The following is a 25,886-nucleotide window of genomic DNA, read 5'->3' on the forward strand; positions in this document are numbered from 1 at the left end:
ATAATCCTCTAGAAGTTAAAGTTAAAGTTAACGTAACGTCATTTCGCAAGCTCTCTAATAACAACTGACATACTTCCACGGTATGAGATCCGAAAAGTTTAAATGTTGACCGAAGTACCTGACATACAAACATGTTTTGTAAATTACCCGTTGCATGACATAAGCTTTGAAATTGGTGAACTGCCAATAAGCCCATGACATCATGCAATGTGTTACAATCCAGCCATACAAATCGAATGAATATCTCTCTTCACGCAGGTGTCGACTGCAGACGACAAGTTTCAATTTTTTTTTTAAATTCAAAAAATTTCAAAAATGTAAATTTTCATGACCATATTTGGAATCAGCATGAAAAATGCATTAAAATGAGTACAAACAAGCCTAGTATTGATTCAGTAGTTCTTAAGATAGCGCTTGATATTTTGAGAATGTTTTTTCCATTGAAGCGCATGGATAGCACGTAGAGCATTATGTCGCATTTCCCACACATTAGGCTAATGTAGTTTACTAAATTGCTCGTTCCATCACACATCTAATATTTTAACAGCTGTGGTACGCTTAAGGAAGGTGTTTATAAACAGTTATAAATTGTTTCATTTAATAAGGCTACTTCTGTTTTCTACTATTAGGTTTTATCACATAGATATTAAATGTCACATTTAAACAGTTTAAATCTGGTAACGTATGTTGTAAGTCACTATAGTGAAGAGTGTTGCTTGATGAAAAATTAAATTCAGTAGGCCCACCACAGCAATAGTGAGAGGGTGTTTAGTTAGAAACTCGCATGTTGTTATTTTAGTTCATTGACATGTGTAAGCCAGGTTCTTCTATTTATTTACATTTCCACTGCAACTGTTTTTCAGCGTGACATTTGTTCTTCAGGACGGTACAATGTCACATGAATGTCATAATAATTTTGACGTCATCATAATTTAAGGTTTAGATGGATTCGGGTTATTCCATTGAGGAATAGGCATACTGCTACAGTAACGACTGAAAATGTGTAGGCTTACTCCGCTGACTGACGCGACCATAGCAACTGACATATTATATTACGTCCACGTATAAGATCACAAAAAAAAATGTACCTCAGTACTAGACATGCTTTGTAAATTACCCGTTGCATAAAATACCGGTAAGCTTCCTTGAAATTGGTAAACTGGCATAGGCTGAGCAGGCCTATGCCATGAAACAGAATACAAATTACAAATATTGAATGCTGGGGGGGGAGGCATGTTTAAAATATAGGCCAAAGGTGATACATTTTCCCCAAAAATGTTCTAATGATGGACGGCGTTTCCTCCCAGTTACATAATACATGTAGGCCTAAGTAGCCCCAACATATCATTAGATCTATAGGCTAAAGTTTACATCGAGGACTGTTAAATATCAAACACATAATCATTTGCCATAACATTTGTGTTACAACGCGAATTTCCTATATGCCCATAAGTTCTACTAGTGTGAAAGGGGTGTAGGCCTATAGTTAGAAACTCGCATGTTGTTATTTTATGTCATTGAAATGTGTAGGCCTATTTGTTATTTATTTCCTTTTTCATTGCAAATATAGTTTAAAATGGATTTGTTTCATTTCAATGTGCAGACGGCTCTATAGTATGACTGCAAAATGCTTACGTAGGCCTACGCCTATACCATGTATGCATAATCATTTGCATATGTATTGATAAAATAGGGCATAGACCTATAGGCCTATGTTATAGTATAATTGCTTCCATCAAATCACGCTTCATTCACGTAGGCCTATCACATATGTCGTCATGTTTTAAAAGGTCATTATCGATTCGGTTCATTCACTCCGCTGACTGACGCGGCAACAACCGGGGCAACAACTAACATACGTTCTGTATGAGATCCTTAAAGTTAAATGTTGACCCAGTAGGCCTACTTGCACGTTGCATGACATAAGCTTTATTGAAATTGGTAAACTGGCATAGGCCTAGAATGCAATGAAATAGTTGCAATGTGTTTCCTACTAGGCTACTAGGTAATCGCTATATATACATGTAATGTGCGTTGCTTGATCAGTTGATAGTTTCACCTTTTAATAACAAGCCAATAGCGAAGAGCGTTGCTCGATGAAAACTGTATCTTCAGCAGGCACACCAGTTTCCGGCCCCCGCACTCAGTGCATCCGCAGGTATTCATGCTTGTCGGTGCCCAGCAAACACAAAACGTTTTCGACATCATTCGCAAAAGGTTATAATAAAAATTCCTTTAAAAAAGGAATGGGGCGCCCAATGTGAGCTTGGACGTGATATGGTGAATTCCATGGCCCCGGGTCCATGGCATGGTGTTTAGATTTTATATTATAATGATTTTTTCTATAGGGAAGAGTAGAAGATGATCATATGCAAATGTGTTTGATTGGGGAAGGTGTATCACAGGACCGTTTTGGATGAAATAAATTGAATTGGAATGAAGCTGTCGTGTCAATTTGCGATTATGTGGGATGGGGAGTTCTGTTTTGGGGCATATTGTAGTGATGATATTGCTTTGGATATTGAATATTGTTGAATTTCGTTATGCATGGGGGTATATGATGGATAGTATAGAAGACACAAGTAAGTAAGCTCCCCTGGCAAAATATTGGGGGGGTTATCCCCACCCTGGATCTACGCCTATGTTGACCAAAAGAAGAGTTTTTATGAATGTATAACGTCTGTGATACATATACATCATCTACTTGCTAATACACTGAAAATCTAACAGAGATGAATTATAAAAAACAATTACAGAACATTCATTCTTCATAAAAGCGGGCATAAAAGTAGCTATGGGTATACAATGTTTACAAGATAAGAACGTTAATGTTTTGTACATGAACGTAACGTCTTTATAAAATACATAGTTGTTAACACACTGAAAATCTGACTAGAGATTTACAATTTGATGATATCCAATACGAATAATTAGCATTGAAGAATTTAAAAAAGTTACAGAACTTTCATTTTTTAACATACACGTAGCAACAAATTGAAAAAAAAACAAACGTAACGTTTTGTTCATAAACGTAACATCCTCGACACATCTAGGATCCGCATAATTTGTTGATTAATGTCATAAACAGTCACAAAAGATTTATGGTCTGATCATTTTATCATTTTAAGGGGGACCCGATATTGCATTTGGAAGAACCAGGCTTTTTCAATAACTATCAAAACTGCTAGGTACCAAACTTTTTGATACAGCTTGTACATGTTATATAGTAATTTCAATTACACCATGCAGATAGATAAGACCTTGGTAAGATAAGCATGTTTTAACATGCTTATCTTACCAATTAAAATTGTTATGTCACTATCACTATCTTGATCTTGATAAGATGCCTACTCATACACTGTACCCTGCCCGGGTACCCTGCTGCCTGCTTATTAAACAAGGACAGCTATACAACATACATGTGTACATTCTTTGAATGACTTTGAAACTTTGGGTACAAAAACTCATACTCTGCAAGTTAGGTCAACTTTTTCACTATGATTGTTTATTTGAGGTTATTGAACTATGCCATTGAGATTAGGCTATTGTGGTCCATATAGTGTTGGTCACCGTCTATCGGGTTATAAGAGGCGGTAAACTGGTTTAAGCCCGTACAAAGGTCACGGGTTATTTGGTGTTTTTATAAGTCCATTAATTTTGTATTTTAAACAAAGAATATACGCACAAGATTTTATCCCATGCATATCAGAAAACAATAATAAAATAAAATCCAAGCAAATTGTGGTTTCATTTCTGAGCTGGGCATGATTTTAGCAAAACAATTGCGAAGTAAATCTAGCAAGACTGAAATTAGAAGCGTTTTGCAAAGTCAAGCCTAATAATGGGGCCGCCGCCGTAGCGGGCGCCCCAAAAAGTTGTCAGAAAACGTTTAAAAAGTCGGGTTATATAAAGGGTATAGGCCTATTAAGAGTATAAAACGTTTTCATAACATTAAAAATCATTTTTGATAATCTACTGCTCTGCAAACAAAAAATGTTTTACAAACAAATTTAAATGTCGGGTTATATAAAGGGGATAAAAACGTTTTAATAACATTCCAAAAACATTTTTGAAAACTTGATACAAAACATTCTAAACAGAATGTTATGTTGGGGTTGAACATATATTTGCGAAAAATATTTGCAATAACGTTTTAAAAACGTTTTCATGACCTTTATATAACCCGACATTTAAATGTTATTAAAACGTTTTGAAAAAACATTTTAAGAACAGTTCTGTGTTTGCCGGGTGCAAATATTTTAACATAATGTTATTTTGGTGTTGACAAAATATTTGGCAAAATTTTTTTGTAAAAATAGTTTACAATAACATTTTTGAAAACATTTTAAAAATATGTGTGTTTTCATACAAAACGTTTTAAAACGTTTTCATGACCTTTATATAACCCGACATTTTAATGTTATTAAAACGTTTTTATGTAAAGCAAAAGCTAAAATATAAGTTTTTTAAAACTTTTTTAAAACGTTTTTGTGTTTGCTGGGTGAACTTTAAAAACACCCCCTTTTGCATCTCATTTCGCGAAGTTTTTAGGGGGAAACACCCATTTTTTTTAGCGATTTCGCGAATTATTTGCCCTTCGACAATACCCCTATTTCCCCTAAAACGCGAACGATATTTCTAATACCCTTTTCTGGCGGAAACGCCTAGGCTGCTCGATGAAAATAGCCTTTTTGTCAATTTTGCGAACACGTGGTTTGAAAAAACACTCCTTTTTTGTGTGTTTCGCGAATCGCGTTTCTTCATCTAAAAACACACCTTATTACGCGAAGTTTTCGACGAGCATGAATGCCCGCGGATGAACGGAGTGCGGGGACCGGGCACCAGTTCTACTATTGTCTGTCCAATTAACTTAGACACCCAGTTTTTGTTACTTATTTGAAAAAATATCCACTTTTAAAGAAAGTCATGAAAGAAAAGTGTTAACATTCGCTGAGACCTAACGGGATTTTTGTGTTTCCAAAGCATTGAGTGAGAGTTTACCAGAAATTCTATTGAAATTGGAAGGTTTTTATCAACACTTTAAAAATAATCCGGTAGAAGGTGGGTACCAATATTTTGGAAGGTCTCATTATACAGATTTGTAGGTATGGTGATTTTGGATAGTGAATGGATGAATAGTAAATTAATTATACTTCTCACCAAAAACATTTTATAAAAATGAAAAATACAATTCAGTTCATTAAACGCAGACAGTGTTTCTAATTGGCATATTTATTCTTAGTGTATTAACTATAAGTGATCCCAGCTGTCCCTCAACCAATTACAACAATTCGGCGCGGTATTTGAATCTTCTTCTGTGCATGCTTTTGGCTTGGCCCAATTCTAAGAAAATACCAATTGTATGCACTATAAATGTTCTGATGTTATTGGTGAGGAGTATAATTCACAATAAAAACTTGCTCTATCATTTGTTATAATGCACCAACTGTGACATCTTTTGAGTTATAGAGGTTGTGCATGGAATTATTGATTGGCTCCAAACAAAGGATTTGAACCGGTGTCCTTCACCGAAATCATGGCAAAGTGCAGTCCATTCAATCAAATATTGTCATCAACCTATTTGATCGTAGTGTATTTGTTATGTGTGTGAGACGACCTCTCGCGGTAGATTGCAAACATGCTTTTGTTGAATGCATTTGAGTAGACCGCCATTATTGTGAATTAGTAAAAGGATCAAAGAAAAAAGGGTGGAATCACTGATCAATATGCATGATTACAATGTTCAAACACCCCTTACTGTAAATAGATTATCCCATCAAACGTTTCAAGTCATTAGGAATATTCGGCTGGACCCAGATATCTTGCTGTAAATCGGTCAAAATTGAATAAAAGTAGACAAGGAAGAATATTTTTTCATCGCTTTACTAATAATTTCTGTTAGGTCTGACCGTGTTTAGCAACTTTTCTTTTATGACTTTTTTCCAAAGTGAAAACTTTTCGAAATATATCCTAAAAACCGGGTGTCTAAGTTATTTGGACAGACTTTTTAATAGAGCGAAAGGGGTGCTGAGGTAGAAACTCGCGTGTTATTTTATTTCATTGATATGTTTATTTTTTATTTATTTACTTTTTCACTACAACTATTGTACAATGCAACCACTTAATCAATGCGACGTGTTTTTTTTTCAGGAGGTATACATTGTCATGAACAGTGTCATTAAATGTCTGAGCAAATTAAAGGAGTATTTCGTGATCCTAGCATCCTCTTTTTATGCCATTTTTCAGTAGATATCAATGGAAAAAACTTTTGCGTTTGCGAGTTATGCACGATTATGTTATTACACTGCTCCATAGGTCACTGTTGTTTCGTTCTGGTATACCAGAACGAAATTCAAATTTGACAATATTTTTGCTAAACGAATTAATCTGCAAGAAATTGTTCGTAGATGAACATTAATTATGTAGTCAGAGGTTTCCAGTGGTATATTAATCTCAACTTTTTTTTGTGGGGGATGAGGCTGTGGATCACGAAGTGCCCTTTTAATGTGTAAGTAGGCCTTTTCTTGATCATTTGCACATGTACTGACAAAGTAGGGCTTACGAATAGGAAATTCTATATAATTGTGTATTGCTACCTTTAATGGTTGGGGTATGAACGTTTGGACAGTATTTATTGTGGGACATTAGAGTACATCAGACATATCGAATTGCATTCTGAATACGAAGAATGACCTTCTGATATCAAATAATTTTGATTTTTTGAAATTCGCAATGTAATACACATTTTATGGCAAATGATTAAAAATTGATATTTTTGATATTTCACAGTACTCGAAGTAAACTTTATAAATCTGATGATTTATACTTAAAGTGTAGGCCTATGTAGGTGTGATGAAAAGCCGACGATCAATTGGAAATTTTGACCTTTCGTATTGAAGATATGGATTTTTGTTCCCAAAACACCAAACAAATTAGGTCCTTTGGGAAAAAAAAGCCATATCTTCAATATGAAAGGTCAAAATTTTCAATTAATCGTCGGCTTTTCCTCCCAGCTACATACACTTGCAGAATATGTCATTGGATTTATAAAATTTACTTCGAGGACTGTTATATATCAAAATGTGAAAAATATCAAATTTTAATAATTTGTCATAAAATTTGTATTATATCGTGAATTTCAAAAATTAAAATTATTTGATATCAAAAAGGCATTCTTCATATTTAGAATGCAATTCGATATGTCTGATGTGCTCTAATGTCCCACAATAAATACTGTCCAAACGTTCATACCCCATCCCTTAATGTAGTAGGCCTTTTCTTGATCATTTGCACAGTCATGTAGTACTGACAAAGTAGGGCTTACGAATAGGACATTTTATATAATTATGTATTGCTACCTTTAAATCACACTACATCTGGGATTCACGTATTACATAAATGACGTGATAATTTAAAATGTCATTATCGATTCGGTTCATAGTTCACTCCGCTGACTGACGCGACGGTAACAACTGACATACTTTCATGTACGAGATCCTAAAGTTTAAATGTTGACCGTAGTACTCCTATACATGACACGTTTTGTAAATTGCCCGTTGCATGACATACTTTCTTGAAAACCATGAACTGGCATAGGCCTCGACTCTTAGAAAAAAAGTGCAACTTAGAACCTTTTTTTTGTCCCGTATACAGCAGCAATGTTCAAGTTTTATAGAGAACCTTAAAAAGTTCTAAAAAATTTAAATTAAAAAGATTTAAATAGACCTATAGGAACTTTCTTATTAATTAATTCAGGGACTCATAACAAAGTTAAGAAAAGTGAAAAGGAGTGTTAAGCGTTTTTGGTTCTAAAAATCATTTTCTTCACTAAAGGGTCATTTTTTTCTGTTCTACTTAAAACCCTTAAAGGTCCACGTCGTTGGCCTGGTCAACTGGTAGGTTTATGCAGGAACTAAATACCAACAATGACATGTACTAAATGTTTATACTAGGATTTGGGCAGGGAACCTTGTCCTTAGGCCCTACATCTCACAATGTTCTTTTAGATGGTCGGGACCTTGTTATTATGGATTATGTTATACCATAAAATGCTGAGTTTGTGTAACGCTTTATAAATAAATCCAGATGTGCTGTTAACTCTTTAAGTGTTCTTTCTGAATGGTTCCTTTATTTCCAAAAATACTTATGTGGGGTAAAAACATAAAATGTGCATTTCGGGACTTGAGGCTTAATAATGTTCTCTAAAGCGCGCTTCAGACTCCGAGTATTGTACGTACAATATTGTATGTACAATATGTACGTTATTTAATCGATTGCCATTCTATTTCCAGTAATGTTTAAGTTCTAACGAATGTTTGATGACGAAAAATCGATAATATGTTACATACAATATCTAGCAGAAATATATTATCGATTTTACGTCATCAAACATTCGTTAGAACTTAAACATTACTGGAAATAGAATGGCAATAGATTAAATAACGTACATATTGTACATACAATATTGTACGTACAATAAAAAGTCTGTATACTGCTTTATAATTCGAGTTGATATTGACGATTTGGTATTTGACTTCTACATAAGAAATTAGCCCTGTTAATTGTGCATCTGACCAGAAGATAAATGTTACGCCTAAAGTGTTACTTAACTCTCTTCTCGCGGGTGTCGACTGCAGACGACATGTTTCAAAAATTTCTTAAAAATTCAAAAAAATTCAGAAATGTAAATTTTCATGACCATAATTGGAATCAACCTGAAAATTGCATTAAAATAAGTACAAACAAGCCTAGCATTGGTTCAGTAGTTCTTAAGATAGCTCTTGATAGTTTGAGAAAATATTGCAAAACTTGAACTTTTTCCGTGAAGCACATGGATAGCACGCAGAGCATTAAGATTAAAGATGAAATGTTAAATTGAGTAGAAATAAAATATAACAGCGAAAAGCGTGATTCACTATCTATGCCACTGTATGTCATTCGTTCAGGCGAAATATGCCGTAAGTATATTGGATTGGAGTAATGCCACATGAAACCAGAACGGAATAGCGCACGAGATTAAGTAAGGAAACAGCTACCACATAATATATCTTTTAATTTTGTAAATTGACTACTCCGTTCTTGAATTATTAGAATTTAACTTGAAAGAGGGGCTGAGCCCCTAGACCAAATTTATTGAGGGGCTGAGTCCCCGCAATCCCCCTAGTTCCTAAGCTATTATAATTTTCCAGTGCTAGGTATTACTACACGTACAGGTCATTTACCCCTGTATTGAATCCATGCAAAGGATTCAAAATAAACAGTCATTGCAAACATCTTATATTTCAAGAAACGAAGCAATCAATGAATTAAAAAGGCTTGTTTGGATACGGGAATAAAAATACTAAAAAAAATATGACGGCATAGTTCTTTTTAAGAAAACCTGTATATTTTTCTAGAATGGTCCATATGTTACCCCGCATGTTTGGATCATTCTTTTTTTTGCGTTGCAACTGTTGTTATTTGTAACAAAAGACTTACCTCCGAATTTCAATGCAATGGTGGCGCTGGTGTTACCGAATTTATTGTCAGCCACGATCTTGTAGCTGCCTGCATCATCTGCGTTGACATCTTCAATGTCTAGTGTCACCTATAATAAAAACCAAAATTAAATTAACTAACACACATGAAAATATTAATACAATAATAAGCATGCAAGTTAGTGTAAGGAATTCTGTTGTTTAGATGTTCTTTATCTTAGTACCGTATATTCAATCTGAGACAAGGTAGATTAATAATTCAAGTTTAAAACTTTTGAACCAAACACAAAAATTATTCCTACCTCGGAATTTTCAGATGACTCGCCATCTTTTATCAACGAGAGTGAGATTGTAATAGGTATCACTAGGTCGTGACCTTTTTGAACTTAGACTTCACCACAGTCTTGTAAACTCTTGCAAGCTTGTTCCTGTCCTGTGTGACTGTGACCAACTTACTCCTGATGATGAGACAAGGAGAGCCGTCTGAAAATTCCCAGGTAGGAATAATTTCTCATGTTTGGTTCAAAAATTTTAAACTTTAATCATTCAATATACCATCGCAGATGAACTTCCATCAGCGAAGTGAAGTAAATTATTATGCCAATCATTTTGAAACCCATACTCCCTCTGCAGTATAGCTTTACCTATATATCTTCCACAACTGGAGTGAGTATTCCAAATGGAAGTTACCCAACTGTCTATTCTATTTGAAGCATATACTTCCTCTGTTGAAGCTAATTGAAGCCAATAGATCCGTGCAATGACACGAAATGACAAATATGAGTTCCATCCGAGGTGTCAGTATAAAACTGATCATGCCAATAATGCTGATTGGATTAATAAAGCCTTTCTAAACATTTCTTCGGAAATCTCCTGCACTTAATCTGGGGACTTTAGCCCACTTTAGAGGTGTATTACCACGTTGTTCTCCGTTGCCCATTCCTGCTATACAGGCTTTATACGTTTAAAATATCTGTGAATACATGTACATTATATTGTACGTACTATAAATTATGTATATCCAATCATTACTCGTCAATTTTTGAACATCTGTACATTTTGATTTATATTTTATATAGAAATCTATTGAAAGATGGTGGTTGCAATAGTGTTTGCTTAACAAATTTTGGTCAAAGTATGAAAGAAACACTCACATAAAAATTAACTGTTGCAAATTGACCATTTAAAACAATTGGTCAAAAAGAGAAATAACTACAACGGATTAGCTTTTCAAATTATACTTTACAATTAATAGTAGCATTTCAAACAATAATCTTAAGAAAATAATGTTTAGAAAAATATGGTTTTTGAGATAAAAATGATGTAGAAAACAAAATCTGTTCCTTTGAAATTTAGCTGTTTACTAAGAATTCATTGGACCATCAGAATTGAAAGACACTATTTGTAACAATATTTTTGTCCACATTTCGAAATGATGAAAATATTTATTTTACAAGTACTTTATTTTTCATAAATCATACCATAAATGTAAAATAATATTGAAGGAAATTATGTCTAAATAAATAAACAAAATCTATAAGCAAAAGCAAATAAATAAACTAATTCGTCATCAGAACTTCATTACATCAAAAAAGTCGATGAACAGATCATTAAAACCCCGGGGGGCACTTCAATATGAAATGGATATAGGTGTAGGGCTGGTACTTCCGCACCAAGGGGCATTCGGTGAGAGCAAAATGTAAAAAATATGGGGTCATTGGGTGAGAGCATGATTTTTGGCATTCGGTGAGAGCAAAATGTAATTATTGTCTAAGGATGACAATTATACAGTGTACACTCATACGTATAATCAAACAGATAGATTAGTTTGTTCTAGTTTTAGTTCGTTTTTATCTCAATGAGAAATAAACTGTCGGATTGCATTCTTTCATAAAGGTTAATATCGAGGGCTTAGAGCCAGAACAACCTATGTCCATTTGTTTTCTCAATTACATGTTACTCATTTCGGCAACAAATAGACGGTTAACTATGCCCTCTATAATAAATGCAAGTGACTTTGGGGTATATACATGGTCACTTGAACTTAGACGCAAGTAGTGACCATGCATATACCCGAAAGTCACTTACATTTTCTTATAGAGGGCAAAATTAATCGTTCATTTGTTACCGAAATGAGTAACACGTAACTGAGAAAACAAATGGACATGGGTGGTTCTGGCTCTCTAAGCCCTCGATATAATGTGCAATAAATTGTTTAATTTAAATATGTACATGGACATTTTGAAGTGTTAGAAATTGTTTGCTTTACACATGTACATGAACAAGTTCAAAAAGGCACTTGGCACTACCGTTACTGGATACCTAATTTTCTTACACTATTTCGGATTTCAATTACTTTTCCGTCAAAAGAGGCGTATTCAAAAGATAGATATTAAAAAAACAAAAAAACAAAAACAAACAACAACCAAAAAAAATCCAAAAAACAAAACAGAACAAAACAGAGCCACCAAAACTTAAAAATCAGCAGATAGGCGAGATCTGCTTGTTTCTGTAGACAAGGGGCAGTCTTCAGCAAACGGCTCTTTTCAGAGCCACCAAAACCTTTATATTAGCAGATAGGCGAGATCTGCTTGTTCTCTGTTGACAAGGGGCAGTCTTCAGTGAACGACTCTTTTCAGAGTCATGAGTAGACAAGGGGCGGTCTACATGTCTCAATCTTAGGTACTTTGTCCTGAAGAAGTCAGAGCTACTCCTGACGAAAGCTTGACAGTTCTAAACTTGTCCGACGGCGAACCCGCTAAAAACCCACTAATTGTTATGAATTCCCGTCGTAAAAGCCTATCCCACAATTTAAGCTTATACTTTGAGAATATAAAATATTTATTATTACCCAACATATGAGTGATATTTTACCCAACAGAGTTGTTCATATGACACCCAGCTTGGGTAAAATTAGGCCTATACCCAACCTTTGTAACAGTGTAAAATAATGCAGTTTCAAATCCTTTAAGAAAATTAGTCTCTGCATTTATAAACATGGATATAAACCGAACTGATTTGTAATCAGATTTGTTAAAAAGTTAAAAGCTTTTTGTCACCGGAAAATCCGTCTGAAGAGTGGAATTGAAATTTGCATTACACTGAGCCTCAAGATTAGGGTATAGTTTACGTTATACTAAAGTGGTTTGTCTACTACAGTTGATATTCATACACCTTCTATGAAAGGCATGACCTAAAAGCCATAATGTATGATTTGCTTCACAGCGACACCCTAAATTTTACTCGGATTTCTACTCTTTGCATAATTATAATGCTCAGTGGTGAACTAAAATACCACGTAAAAGACTAAGCTTGAAGTGCTTTAATAACAATAAAATATAACTTTTTATATTAAAACCGGGGATACCCGGTTTTATTCAGAGTTTACCGATCGAATGTCCCGTGGATGTCAGGTTACGTGTACACACGTCGAGCGCGATGCTCCGTGGAGTCTTACATTCAATACGATCGGCGATCGTATTACGCGCATTATAGGCGCTGGAATGAAACCGCAAATTTCTTCGTTATACCTCATATGTTTGGCCAGAAATTAAAAGGGGATAATGTGATCAGTGAAAAAACAAACATTTAAATAGGAATCTATTCTTTATGCAAATCACACATTTTTGCTTTAATCTTCACACAGGGAATGTGAATTTTAAATAGGATAATCTAAATAGATGACTCCATTTGAAATCTACACCCCCTGTGTAGGAGATTAAGGTCATATTTTTTTATGGATTTCAACTAGAACAATCCAATGATATGAGTCTCTTACCTGATACCCAGAAGCTGCTTTCTTTACATTGGAGCGATATCTTCCCCCACTCTTGATCTCTTTATCCCCTAATATCCATTTGAAGTTTGGCCGTGGTTCGCCGGCGATCTGACAGCTAAAGGTCAGTATTCGGCCATCATCAGATTGGTTGAGAGAGGGTTTCTTGATAAACGTCGGTCCGGCTTCTTTAACCATGGTGAGTTATTACTGCAATAAAAAGAGGAAAGACAGTGTTTAGATTGAAAGTTTAATAAGTGCAATATTTGTTCTACTTTTTTCCGTTTCGCTGGTACGATAGATCCGTACGGAAACACACTAGGGCGCTGATGGGACCAGGCTAAAAATAAGTATAAAGCAGATCTGGCTTATATTACAGAATCGGGAATAAAACAAGAACGTATTAAAATAAGCATAAAATAGTCCCGGAAATTATTCAATTTTTTGACAAAGAGAGATTTTTATTAATTTTTCATTGCCTTATTTAATACAGAGACTATTGCCCACTTCACAACCTGATATTGAATACACCCTTCCCCAAACAGAGCATCATTTAATGCTATGCGTGCTAGTCCTAAGCCTCAACATAAAAAGTCCAAGTTTCGAGATATTTAGTCAAAATATCAAGAGCTATCTTAAGAACCACTGAACCAATACTAGGCTTGTTTGTACTCATTTTAATGCATTTTTCATGTTGATTCCAAATATGGTCATGAAAATTTACAATTCTGAAATTTTTTAAATTTTGATTTTTTTTTTAACTTGTCGTCTGCAGTCGACACCAGCGTAGAGAGAGTTAATTTATCTAGCTACCATGTAATAGACATAATTACTTCATTTTATTCTGGGTATTATCATCATGATCATTGGCTTCCATTAATTACGTCAATGTAATGGCGTGACATGTGTTAAATGATCACTTATCTCTTCTATAATTTATGCCAGGTTGCATTTTTAAAAGGACATCGGTGATGTATATCATGTTCATGACGTCACTTTTGTTAATTGGAAGGTGACGACATCGTCATCATCATCATCATCATCATCATCATCATCATCATCATCATCATCATCATCATCATCATCATTATCATCATCATTATCCTCAGTATCATCGAAGATGTAATCCATAAAAACAAAGGTTAAATTGACGATAGACTTGTTGAACGTCTTCAATTAATTCAATCAAAGATACGTCACATTTACTGCCGAAAAACTTTCATTATAGGTATTTAGCATCGTGATTGATGGCAAAGTTCAATTATACATCTATTCAACAGTAAAATCTCAAAAGTTGTCTCTAAGTTGCGAAATGTGAGTTCGACGAATATCATTTTCGAGTGTACAAGTTAGGTCTGAAATAACTGCCAGGTTTTCATTTTTTAGATAGAAATTATTAAATGTGATGCGATCAAGCAAAATCAGTCGGAACTCGGAAATATCAAATTTTCTTATAGGATAGTAAAAAGCATTTACATAGCTGCATTTTGCAGAAAACCCCGTTGAAATTGAACAACCAGTTCCAAAGATATGAGCAATATGAAAGAGTCTCCAAAACAAGAGGAAACAAAAAGAAATATTTCCTTTCTTTGGCAATATCTCAAAATCAATATTCCCGAGAACCGACTGATTTTGCCTGATCGCATCACACATGTCTTTTGCAACAGACAGCTACATAGGGCAACGATATATCAAATGTCTATCGTAATAGGACAGCTAATGCAGCTTATTACAGTTATGGTCTTCCTGCACGCGCGTGTTAACGCCCAAATGACCTAAGTTAATTGTAGATCCATCCTTTGTGCTCATTTTAGTGATAACATTTTTACCCCAACAACTTACCCGGAGGGTATGACCGGCCATCAAAAACGACCAGAGGTTATAAAAACAACTTTTCGTCTTTTTTCCGAACGACCCAAAAATGATTTTTGTTTTTACTTTTTAATATTGGTATAAAATGTCCAAAATATTTTGTCTGTTTGTATGTAATTCGTATACCACAAATCTGATATATTAAAGGTAACAAGCCTGACAAACCTTATACATCATTGTTTAACATTTGTTTTTACATTGTTTTTATTCGTAACCGATCGACCGATCCTGACTTTGGAGATTTAAAGGCAATACAAACGTCTTTATTTTAGGCTTTATTAACATAATTAACAACAATAGATATATGTTAAAGATCATAATCTTGTAAACGTCACAAATCAATCCGAACACAGATGTCATGTGAAAACATCGAAGGCAGTTTTATAGACCGGTGACAAATCAATTCAGATCCTCTGGCAGTAAAAAATGTGTTGCTGCTCAGCACTGTGCTTCCCCAATGAAGATATTTTCAAGAAACCAAAAATAGCCCTGCCAATAAGTGGTCTAGATATCTTCTTCAGGATACCAGCAATAGCTATGTGAATAAATAGAATGTGAGTAAGCAAAATGAGTAACATGTCGGACAGCAACAACGTTGTTATCTTTTCATGTCGTATTTCTGTTTATGCTACAAAGTACAGAGTACAAAAGTGTAATCCAAACAATCGTAAAAATGCCTTAAATATGGACACTTTACGCTGCTGAAAATAGTAAAATACAAATGGTTTGAAAAATTGTCTGGCCGATTATGTCGGATTGGGTTTGCTGTACGTTGTCTCATTTGACTTTGCCTTATCAGATACGATCCAATTACATGGAAAAGGTCAGTATGGTTACTCCCCACTGTGGTACCATAACTCGAATATGTCATATTGGCTATGATGGAATATTGAAAGCCTAGAACGGTTTATTTACAAGATGCTCTAAGATAAATAAATATTTCTATCAATGAAATACTTGTGGACGGAGAGTTCAATTTACTTAATGGTTTATATTATATAGGTCATACTTAAACTGATTTAATAAGACTTAAGAAGTGCTTCCTTTCAAAACATGTTTCACAACAAAACTTCTTTTAGATCAAACATCTTATGGGTAATGGATATTTTTTTTTTTTGCGCATTGTTTCTGCAAATTAACGATTCGTTAATTAAAATCATTGAAATTGGTGCAATATGAACTTATCACATTTGGGAAATATTCCATAAAATTATAATAAAATCATTTGTTCTGGTATCAGTAATGTGAAACATTTAGAGAAATATTATAGCTTTGTTTACCGAGAAGAACCAAAATGGAATTATGGATTAATGCTTTAACCGAATGCCTAGTTTATGCAAACGAATTCAAATTTAACTTTATCCAGGCAACCAAGTAGCAAAGAACGAAGCACCATAAAACAAAAATTAAAAACAAAACAAAACAACCAAACAATAACAAAACAAAATGTAAGAAAGAAGGACGTTGATCTTTGATCAATACTTTTGGTTTATTCTAGCAATTGTACAAGTATTTTTGGTGGTAAATCATGACTTAAAATCGACCCGTAGATTAATTTCCGTTTTGAAATTTAGGGTTACAATCCTTTAATAAATTACTTAATTTTCAAATGATTGCAAGCTTTTCATATTCCTTCTTGCATGTACCAAATCTGATAACGACATTTCCCGTGAGGAAATAAGTTCACTGCTGATATAATTTATTGTAATGATTAGCAAAGCATTATGTTGTATACAAACTTTACAAGACAAATTTTATATAAACATTTATCATCAAGCACGTTTCATCATCGAGTGATACTAAACATAGATATGACGTATTATGTATAATTTGAGAGGCACGACTTGCTCGTTTCTTTGTGGCCAGCTTTATTTTCTTTGTAAGGTCAATGCAAAACCTAGCTACAAAAACAAACAAACACCCACCCACCCCAACAAACAAACACCCTCACGCACCCATCCCCCACACAGAGACACCCCCCCAACAATACCAATGAAGCAAACAATGCAACCAAATTGGGTGTAACGATGTCTTATTGTATATAATAATGATTATAGAATTTATTTTTGTTGGAGCCCCAGAATCGGGAAAGTCTACTATGCCGTCAACTTTGTTTGTTTTTTCGTTGTGTATATTTATCGTATGAAAAAAGAGATAATTTTGGTTCAAACATGTATTGATTGATTTTCCTTATTCGTAATTGAAAATGTTGTTCTATTGGAGAATTGTTTGAAACGTAGTATAAGTTACTCAAAACGTAGCAAAGAACTGATCAAATCAGTAAACAGCTGTAACTAATAGGCCTATATACGTGATCTAGCTAATGTAAAGGAGTGAGTCCATGCACTACCGGTATATAGTTTCAAATATGCCATGCACACGTGAAGTTGTACGTTTGTTTCTTGGACGACAACAACAACAACAAAAACAACAACAACCACAACAGAAAAACAAGAATCTGTCTTCATTTTCAAGAAAATTGGAAGACAAAACTATCAAAACTAAGTCTTTTGTATTGACTGTGCATGCAGTGCATCGCTTTAATGCATTGCTATGCTGACATCCCCATGTGCACTGAGACCTGCATACCAGTCGCATCCTCCACACATTACGTTATCTCCCTCGACCCTTGCTATCGCAACTTCTTGATTCATGAGTCAGCTCGAGTAAATGAGACGAAAGTCGGCAAATGTTAATTTACGGTAGGCTTGGATTGGTAGTGGCCAAACGCATGGGCAGGATTGGTGTCAACGATGTTTTTTGTTCATAAGCAAATTAACACCTTGCTTTCTTCCTATTCATATGCTATATTTTTGTTTTGATAATACATGACGATAAAGTATTTATGTATGTTGTTCCTAAATATTTAAGTTTCCATCAAAATATAAATATTTTTGTAAATAGTTTCAAACTAGGCCTAAAAGGAAGAAGTGAAGTAGGATCCTAATGAGTAACACCTCCATTACATAACATCATACTTATGAATACTTATGAGAAAAAATGGTGTTTCATATTGAGTTATGGCATGAATTTTTTTTAATGTGTGCAGTAATAATAAATAAATAATAAAAAAAATAGCAAGTTCAGATGAATAGATTAAAATTTTCTTAATTATATGCAGTAGCCTAATATATTACTGTTTCGTTTTTCACTACTTGCAAATGTCATTCATAAACGCGTACTATGACCCGCCTTGATTTACAAACCGCAGACCTTACAGATGTGATTAAGGTATCAGTTTACTCCACACACTATCAGCCAATCTCATCTCCGATTGAAAAGTTCAATGACCTCCATTCAACAAGCATATCTCAAAGTTGACCTTGAGTTGTGGAGTATGAGTTTGTGTACCCACCACACCCAAAGGTCATTCTATGCATGTAGACGCCTATTGGGGTTAAACAACTGTGTAGATGCGAATGTTTGATAATGAATTAATATTGCACAGTTTCAAAACTTTAATTTTTACTTTGCGACATCAGTCTTATTTTAATACACCGTTTGATCACTATGGTCACATATGCATACTAGTACAGCCTAGGAACGTACAGCTGTATCAACCGACTAGGCCCATACCACAGTTTATATGATGACTCCCCGGCTAACTCACATAATTATCATGATAAATGGCATGGCTTACATTCCTGTCTTGTTACGTGCTGTAGAGTTATCAGACAAGGTTCATCTCCGTGTTTTTATAGTCATCATGTACTTGGGATGAAGATTGGTATGAAGTTGATTTATCTCATAATTTATCATTTTAGAATGCGAGGAGTTTGTTTTAATGAGCATTGATGTTTGTGACCCATGTTGGACTTGTAGTATTTGTAATTGCTATTGATCTTAAAGGGGCATTTCGTGATCCACAGCCTCATCCCCCCCACTTTTCCCAAAAAAAGTTGAGATTTTTACACCACTGGGTACCTCTGGCTACATAATGTTTATGTACCAAATATTTCTTGCAGATTAATTCGTTGAGCAAAAATATCGTTAAATTTGAATTTCGTTCTGGTGCACCAGAACGAAATTACAACACATTGTCTATGGAGCAGTGTAATACACATAATCATGCATAACTCGCAAACGCAAAATCGGAATCAACTGAAATTTTGGAAATAAGCTTTTTTCGTGGATATCTACTGAAAATGTCATAAAAAGAGGATGCTAGGATCACGAAATCCTCCTTTAAAGGGATATCCATCCAAACAGTGTGGTCTTTGTAAAAATCATTTTAGGATGGGTGTAAGTATTTTATATGTTCAGTGGCGTATCAGGGTCAGTTGTCTGAATAATAAATCCCGGTTGGTACCATTTTAGTCCTCTGTTACTATGAAAATTGTGCGCGAAGCGCAAAATGTTTTTCAGGTGTATACTATTTTAGCCCAAAATTGAGGTGACATTTTGTATTTACTAGGTTTCAATTTTACACAACTTTTCCCTAATATAAAAGTAAAAGAACCTTGTCAATTTTAAGTTTTATACTATTTTGGCCCCTAAAATAAGGTAATTTTTGTGTTTACCGGACTGTACCCCTAAGGAGTTGGTTTGCTAACCCAACCCTCCGAAAAGCAAATGTCAACCTCCTTTAAACCACCCACATAAAAAAGAAAAGTTAAACTCCCTAATCCCTCCATAGTGTAAACTTGAAAACTGAATATCGAATGGAAATGAAGGCGGAAATAGGCATAAAACATGTTAAGAAACGTACAATAATATAGAATGAGTTGGTTGGAATTATTATAGTAGTATGCCTATTGCAAGACTTCTGAATAAAAATAAAACCCGTTTTAGTTTCACTGCTAAATTATGTATCTTTTAATTTTGAACCTAAATAAGGTAAAATGAAAGAAAATCTCCATTCAACAGCGTCTAGATCGAGAATGTGTATATCGGCGAATCAGATTGGCAGTATACTACACATCCATATTTTATCAGCACAGTATAAAGATTTATCATCAAAGTTACTAAGATTTATAAGCAATGAATCTTCGCCGCATCTATCGAGATAACGGAATGATTGGGATACTTGTCTTCATACGTGGGCTTTTATTTACTTCTACCTCAGTATTTTGGGCGTGTGCAGTGTGTGGTCTAAAGATTGTAGTCACCATTTTACCACAAAAAAAATCCCAGCTTCCTTTTTTTGAGAATATGTTGTAAAAAGCTTTAAACTTGACCACTGCAAGTTGTCACTCAACTGTTGAGTAATAAAAATTCCCTTTAAAAGGGAAAGCCAGCCTCAATGTAGAAGAGGGAACAGAGCAACAAAATGAGAGAATTGAACTGAATGTTGATTAAATTGTACTCATATTGATTAAACATTTAATCAATTTTGAGTTCCATTTGACTTATTTTGCAGCTCTGTTCCCATTTTACTCAACATTGAGTAACTTTTAACGGTCAATTTCATCCGACAGAAAACAACGCGTGTGTTTACTCCCAAACACCTCAAGCTAATCGTAGATCCATCCTTTGTTATCGCAGCACGTTACCCGGACCAGTAGAACGAGGGTTACACCGCAACTAGTTTAAGGTTAGCAACTATTTTAAACTGTTGCGATTTGGTAGTTCACAGCATCTTGCAAATGGTAGTGAGCTTTGGCAAAAATGCATTCATCATTTCATAGCGAGTGTGTAGAAGAATTCAAATATCACAGATATACTTTTGTAGCTCCTGTGGTTCTTGAGTTATGTTGTAAAGACCAAAAAGGGCTAAAACAACAACACTTTTGTTAAACGTACATAACTCATTAACAATAATAAATTAAGCACGTTTTCAAAGTATATAATTTGTAGAATGAACTTTTCCATAACATTAAAATGTTATTTTGAATAATAAATTGATTTAAATAATGAAAATTGAGTTAAAAGCTTATAATTTAAGGGATCAGATAGCAAGATTTGCACAGTATTTTTTGTGGGACATGTGATTCATGCTGTCCGATTCCTTAATGTTTAATAGTAGTGAAGTATTCCCCCGGGGAGTATTCCGTAATAGTTTAAGCGGTTCAACCCATGATGGTTTAAATACCTGCAGTGTACTGGGCCGTGGCATTGTGTGTTCATTCCTTTCACTTTTTAAAATCCATTGTTTTGCATCAATAAAAGGTCGTTTTGGACATCCGATGGGAATGCCAACTGACAAGGAATGATCACAAATGGTCCATAATCCTCTCGTGAAGACGAAGGTCAATATCCTGCATGTATTCAGTCCCATGTATGCATGTTGTTCAGGCACAAAATGCACAATGATACTCGTATTATAGTGAGACAGTGTAAAGCATGTACCGTATAAGTATAGCTTATAAATAAACAAAATAAATAAGAGAGTATCCTCCACGGTGGCGGTCCTTTCAAATTACACATGGTTATACTGTACACTCACTGTACGGGTATACATGGTATAGCATGATATGAGCTTGCCGTTTCAAAATGAGACGAAATGCTTTGCAAAAGCATGCTATACGGTAAATCCCGGTATGAATCACGAGTATATCCTGGCTGCATCTGGACATTTGAAGTAGATATTCCAACACTACGGTGATCATTGATAGAGTCAGCTATACACCGCCATTATTGGAGCTAAAGCAACTTCTGATTATTTTGCACATACGGTTGATCTCCTCTTCGCGGTTTCGACAAATATGGATTAAACTTTATACCAATCCGCTGTCTGCAAATTATTTTCTAAAAATATCATTTGCATATCGTTTTAAACTAGCGAAAAGTTAAAGTGATTTAAAACCACGCAGTTCACATGCCATTTTAGAGCATTAAACAATCCAAAAAAATAAGTTTTTCATTTCAGTAAACAGAAGAATCGGGTTAAAAATAGTGTTCATCTGTTTCACCTCCTATTTTTTACTATCTGTAAGCATATGAGAATGACACACGATCTGTTATAAAATCACGATGTTTAAACAAAAAGGGCCCAGTTTCTTCCATGCATACACTGTAAATAATTATAATAATTAATTAATAGTAATAAAAAGGAACAGAGCAACACAAATTAGTGAATTGAACTCAATGTTGATTAAATTGTACTCATATTAGGCTGTTCCCACAAATTTCAAATATTTTTACAATTTCCCAAATGTCACTGATAGTGCCTTTAAGCTGCACCTGTGTACTTCTTCTTCTGCATTTTTCAACCCAAAGCAATAAACAGAATTATGATTTTATTCTTCACACATGATATATAAATAAACATGATACAGTAAAACAATCGCCACAATAATATTCCATAATAACATATCGGCCATTCGGCCACCCAAACAAATTACTGTTTCATTTCATCAACTTCCATAAATATAAGGTGTATTGTATATCTCTTCCTCGTGTATACACGTTAATAACTAATGACTGGTTGATACTGTACGCATACCAAAGCGGGCAATAGGTTCGAAACATGTAAAGAATTTGCCGGAGCTGTGTCCTCACCAGTTATGACTCGTCAGCATATACGAGTACCTCTAAGGGAGATGGCAGTTTTTTTCTAGATATACTATAGAATGTAATGCTCTCAGCACCAGAAGGCTCTAAAAGATTGTGGAGCGCTAATTAACATGTATATAGACCTAATGAACCGACTGATAATGAACTTATCTAAAAATCGTATAAATAAACTTGTTGTATGCAATTATCATACTGTCCTGACAATTTGTAAATTTTCCAACTATATCTTCATGCTTTTGTCGTCTGCTCTAAATATACAAATATCCGCGCAAAGGGTTAAGTTCGCTATAGGCTTGAGTAATACCACTGATGGGTATCGGGTAATTACTCATTGGAATTGGGATGCGTATTTGGGATGCGGTTAATGTATCAAGTGTCCAAATAGCTGTTAAAAATAGCAGCGTAGTTTGTTAATAGTTTGTTAAGTTCATGTTACGCTGAAAGAAAAAAGGTAGATCAATTTGGTTGGGGTTTGTGCCAGGATGCATGAAGAAATCTGTCAAGAATAAGGTTATGGTTATTATTGCCTGGCTTTTATGGTCAGTTGGACTAAGTTATGTTGGCAAAAATGTTCTTTATAGTTCACTGCAAATAAATATCACTCAACTTTTGAATAATAGGAATCAAATGAGTGAATTGGACTCAATGTTGATTAAATTGTACTCATATTGATTAAATTGTACTCATATTGATTAAATTGTACTCATATTGATTAAATTGTACTCATATTGATTAAATTGTACTCATATTGATTAAATTGTACTCATATTGATTATAAATAAATCAATATTGAGTTCCATTTGACTCATTTTGGTGCTCTGTTCATTTTTGTACTATATATTGAGTAATTTTTACTATAGTTTTTATTTAGAGTATACATTTTGAATCAATTTCACCCACTAACATGACTAAGATAACTGTGATAAGATTTAAAAAGTATTACACGATAAAACGAGGTAAGCTTAGGTATGTTTCAAAATAAGATGTGTCAATGCCAGTAGTATGGAATCTGGCAAAGTTATCATTATTAGATTACGACTATCAATTTATAAACTGCGATTGTTTCCGGCGTAAAATATTCTGATATGGAAATTTGCCTTAGACTGTTGCACAAGCAATGGTAGTGATCATGGTACTGTGTGTTTTGTTTCATGTAGTATAGTACACTTCAAAAACTGTGTTTAGCCACTGAACACATTCCTAAACATATCAATACTGTAAAACCACTTAATTTCGCGAGGTATTTAATTTCGCGAATTTCGCGAGAGCTTTTGATTCGCGAAATTAAATACTCGCGAATTTTATCAGACAATTTGCACACTGGTTCCGAATTTGACAACCCAACTCGAGCAACTTCCATTACAGAATTCACCTCAAAGTTATTTTGTGACTATGTGACATAATTTTCATTAGTAGATCATTTATTTACCTTGAAACATCATCAAAATAGCCTCATATATCATTATAAGGATCATATAAATTCCACAAAGCATTGAACCTCCACATAAAACTCCCTTAAAAATCGCGAAATTGATGTCTGTTTTTGTTTATCCATTTGCTGCATAGAAAATAATGACCAATTATCAATCAATCAATCCAATCAATTATACATGTCCTCGTTCAATCAGAACATTTTATTTTTGTTTTGAACTTTGTTTTCTCACGTTATAACACTCTAAACAACGCTCCAAAATATTATTTTCATTTGTTTCTATTATTTAAAAAGATATTTTAAATTGTTTAGAAGTATTTTTTAATAAAATATTATGAGACAGAAATGAAAGTTTGTGAAACAAAATGGCCGCCCCCATGATGAGCCATAATGGCGTTGGTTGATTGGGCAAAAGTATTTCGTAATTTTATCATAGCTTGCATGTTATTTCCTACAAAAAATGACCATATTTCGTTTGAGAGATATCCCAACATTCAATTTAGGGAAGGTAAGGCGGAAATACCCAGCAAAGTAAGGCTAATTTTCACTTAAGCTTCTGGCCATGCAGAGATAAGAATTTGGAAACTTTGACTTGAAATACAAAATCCTGGATTCGCGAAATTAAGTACTCGCGAAAATGGCGAATATAAGCGATTCGCGAAATAAAGTACCCGCGAAATTAAAGTGTTTTACAGTATTCAGTGGCTAAATATTATACATCAATACCCTAAATATGTTTAGTAATTAAACAGGTTTATAAAATAAAGGCAGTAAGCAGCAATATGTTTAATAAATAGTTTAAATGTTTAACAATATTTGTGCAGTGAAGTCCCGGGGGGTCACTCCCATTGTGGCCTGTACACCATCCGCGATAATCAACTTTTGAAAAGCACCCTAAACAAGGATTTAACCCTTGGCTAAAACGATACCCTAAACACGGATTTACTTCCTTGCATCAAATTTCATACCCTAAATTTTATTTCCGCATATTAGCAATTGCAATTTTGCTACCTTTTTTTCCCAATATTTCATGTTTTTGACACCCTAAACACGAAAAACTACCCTTTTTACTCGTTTTCATTATCGCGGATGGTGTACAGGCCACAATGGGAGTGACCCCCCGGGAGTGTATATTTGCAGGAATATCTTTATACACAAAATCAATGCTCTGTTTCAACAATAGCAAATCATTCCCTTTTGACATTTTAAAACTGGTCTATTCCTTTCAAAAGCAAATAACCTGAGCAACAGAACAGTTTGTGTCAAGCAAAATACAAAACAAAGCAACAATAATTCCATCTATACAACAACAAAAAAAAAAAAACAATAACAAGAAGCAAACAGCAAACAAGAAACAAAACAAAAACAAAAAAACAAAAAAAAACAGCTCACTTGGCACATAGTCATATTAGCTATAAGTTGAGAAAATTGAAAAAACTTCAATTGTTGAACTTACATTAAAAAACTAATATGAAATTATTTATTTTATTTAAACCTAATTGGTTGGCCGCATATTTGTGATGTTGACACATGTGCCAACTTACACCTAACTTTGTAATTGTAAATTGTACATTATGACTTTAACTAATTTAGGTAGGAGAGTTTTTTCCTTTTCTGTTGCTTTGTCTTTTTTTTTTTATAAAGCAGAACGCCGATAAAAGTTTGTGTGTGTACGTGTGTCTACATGCTTCTGTCCTTCAACAGGCAACAACATGAACCGCTGTAGAAATAAAACATCTGAATTATAATTCATCATGTAAGATATAGAACATAATACCGTTTGACATACACGATGTGAAAATCACTTAAAATTGAATTTAATAAATCAAATGTCATCAACTCTGTGAACTTCTAAACGCCTCATCCATTGATCCCA

The 25,886-nt window shown here is 34.2% G+C and overlaps 1 protein-coding gene across 11 annotated transcripts in view; it reads right to left on the reverse strand.

The window, feature by feature from the left end:
• The window catches only part of LOC140143917 (twitchin-like), a 210,110-nt gene that overhangs the window by 172,969 nt on the left and 11,255 nt on the right, over nucleotides 1-25,886 (reverse strand). For all 11 annotated transcript variants that reach the window (XM_072165753.1, XM_072165755.1, XM_072165754.1 and 8 more), the window contains exons 2-3: nucleotides 13,255-13,461; nucleotides 9,478-9,586 (exon numbers count right to left, since the gene is read on the reverse strand). In XM_072165753.1, coding sequence (XP_072021854.1) covers nucleotides 9,478-9,586; nucleotides 13,255-13,449 — 304 coding nt within the window. In that variant the 5' untranslated portion in view covers nucleotides 13,450-13,461. The remainder of the gene's footprint in view (nucleotides 1-9,477; nucleotides 9,587-13,254; nucleotides 13,462-25,886) is intronic.

Source organism: Amphiura filiformis, unplaced genomic scaffold (assembly GCF_039555335.1).
Source record: "Amphiura filiformis unplaced genomic scaffold, Afil_fr2py scaffold_32, whole genome shotgun sequence".
NCBI classification, from domain to species: Eukaryota; Metazoa; Echinodermata; class Ophiuroidea; order Amphilepidida; family Amphiuridae; genus Amphiura; species Amphiura filiformis.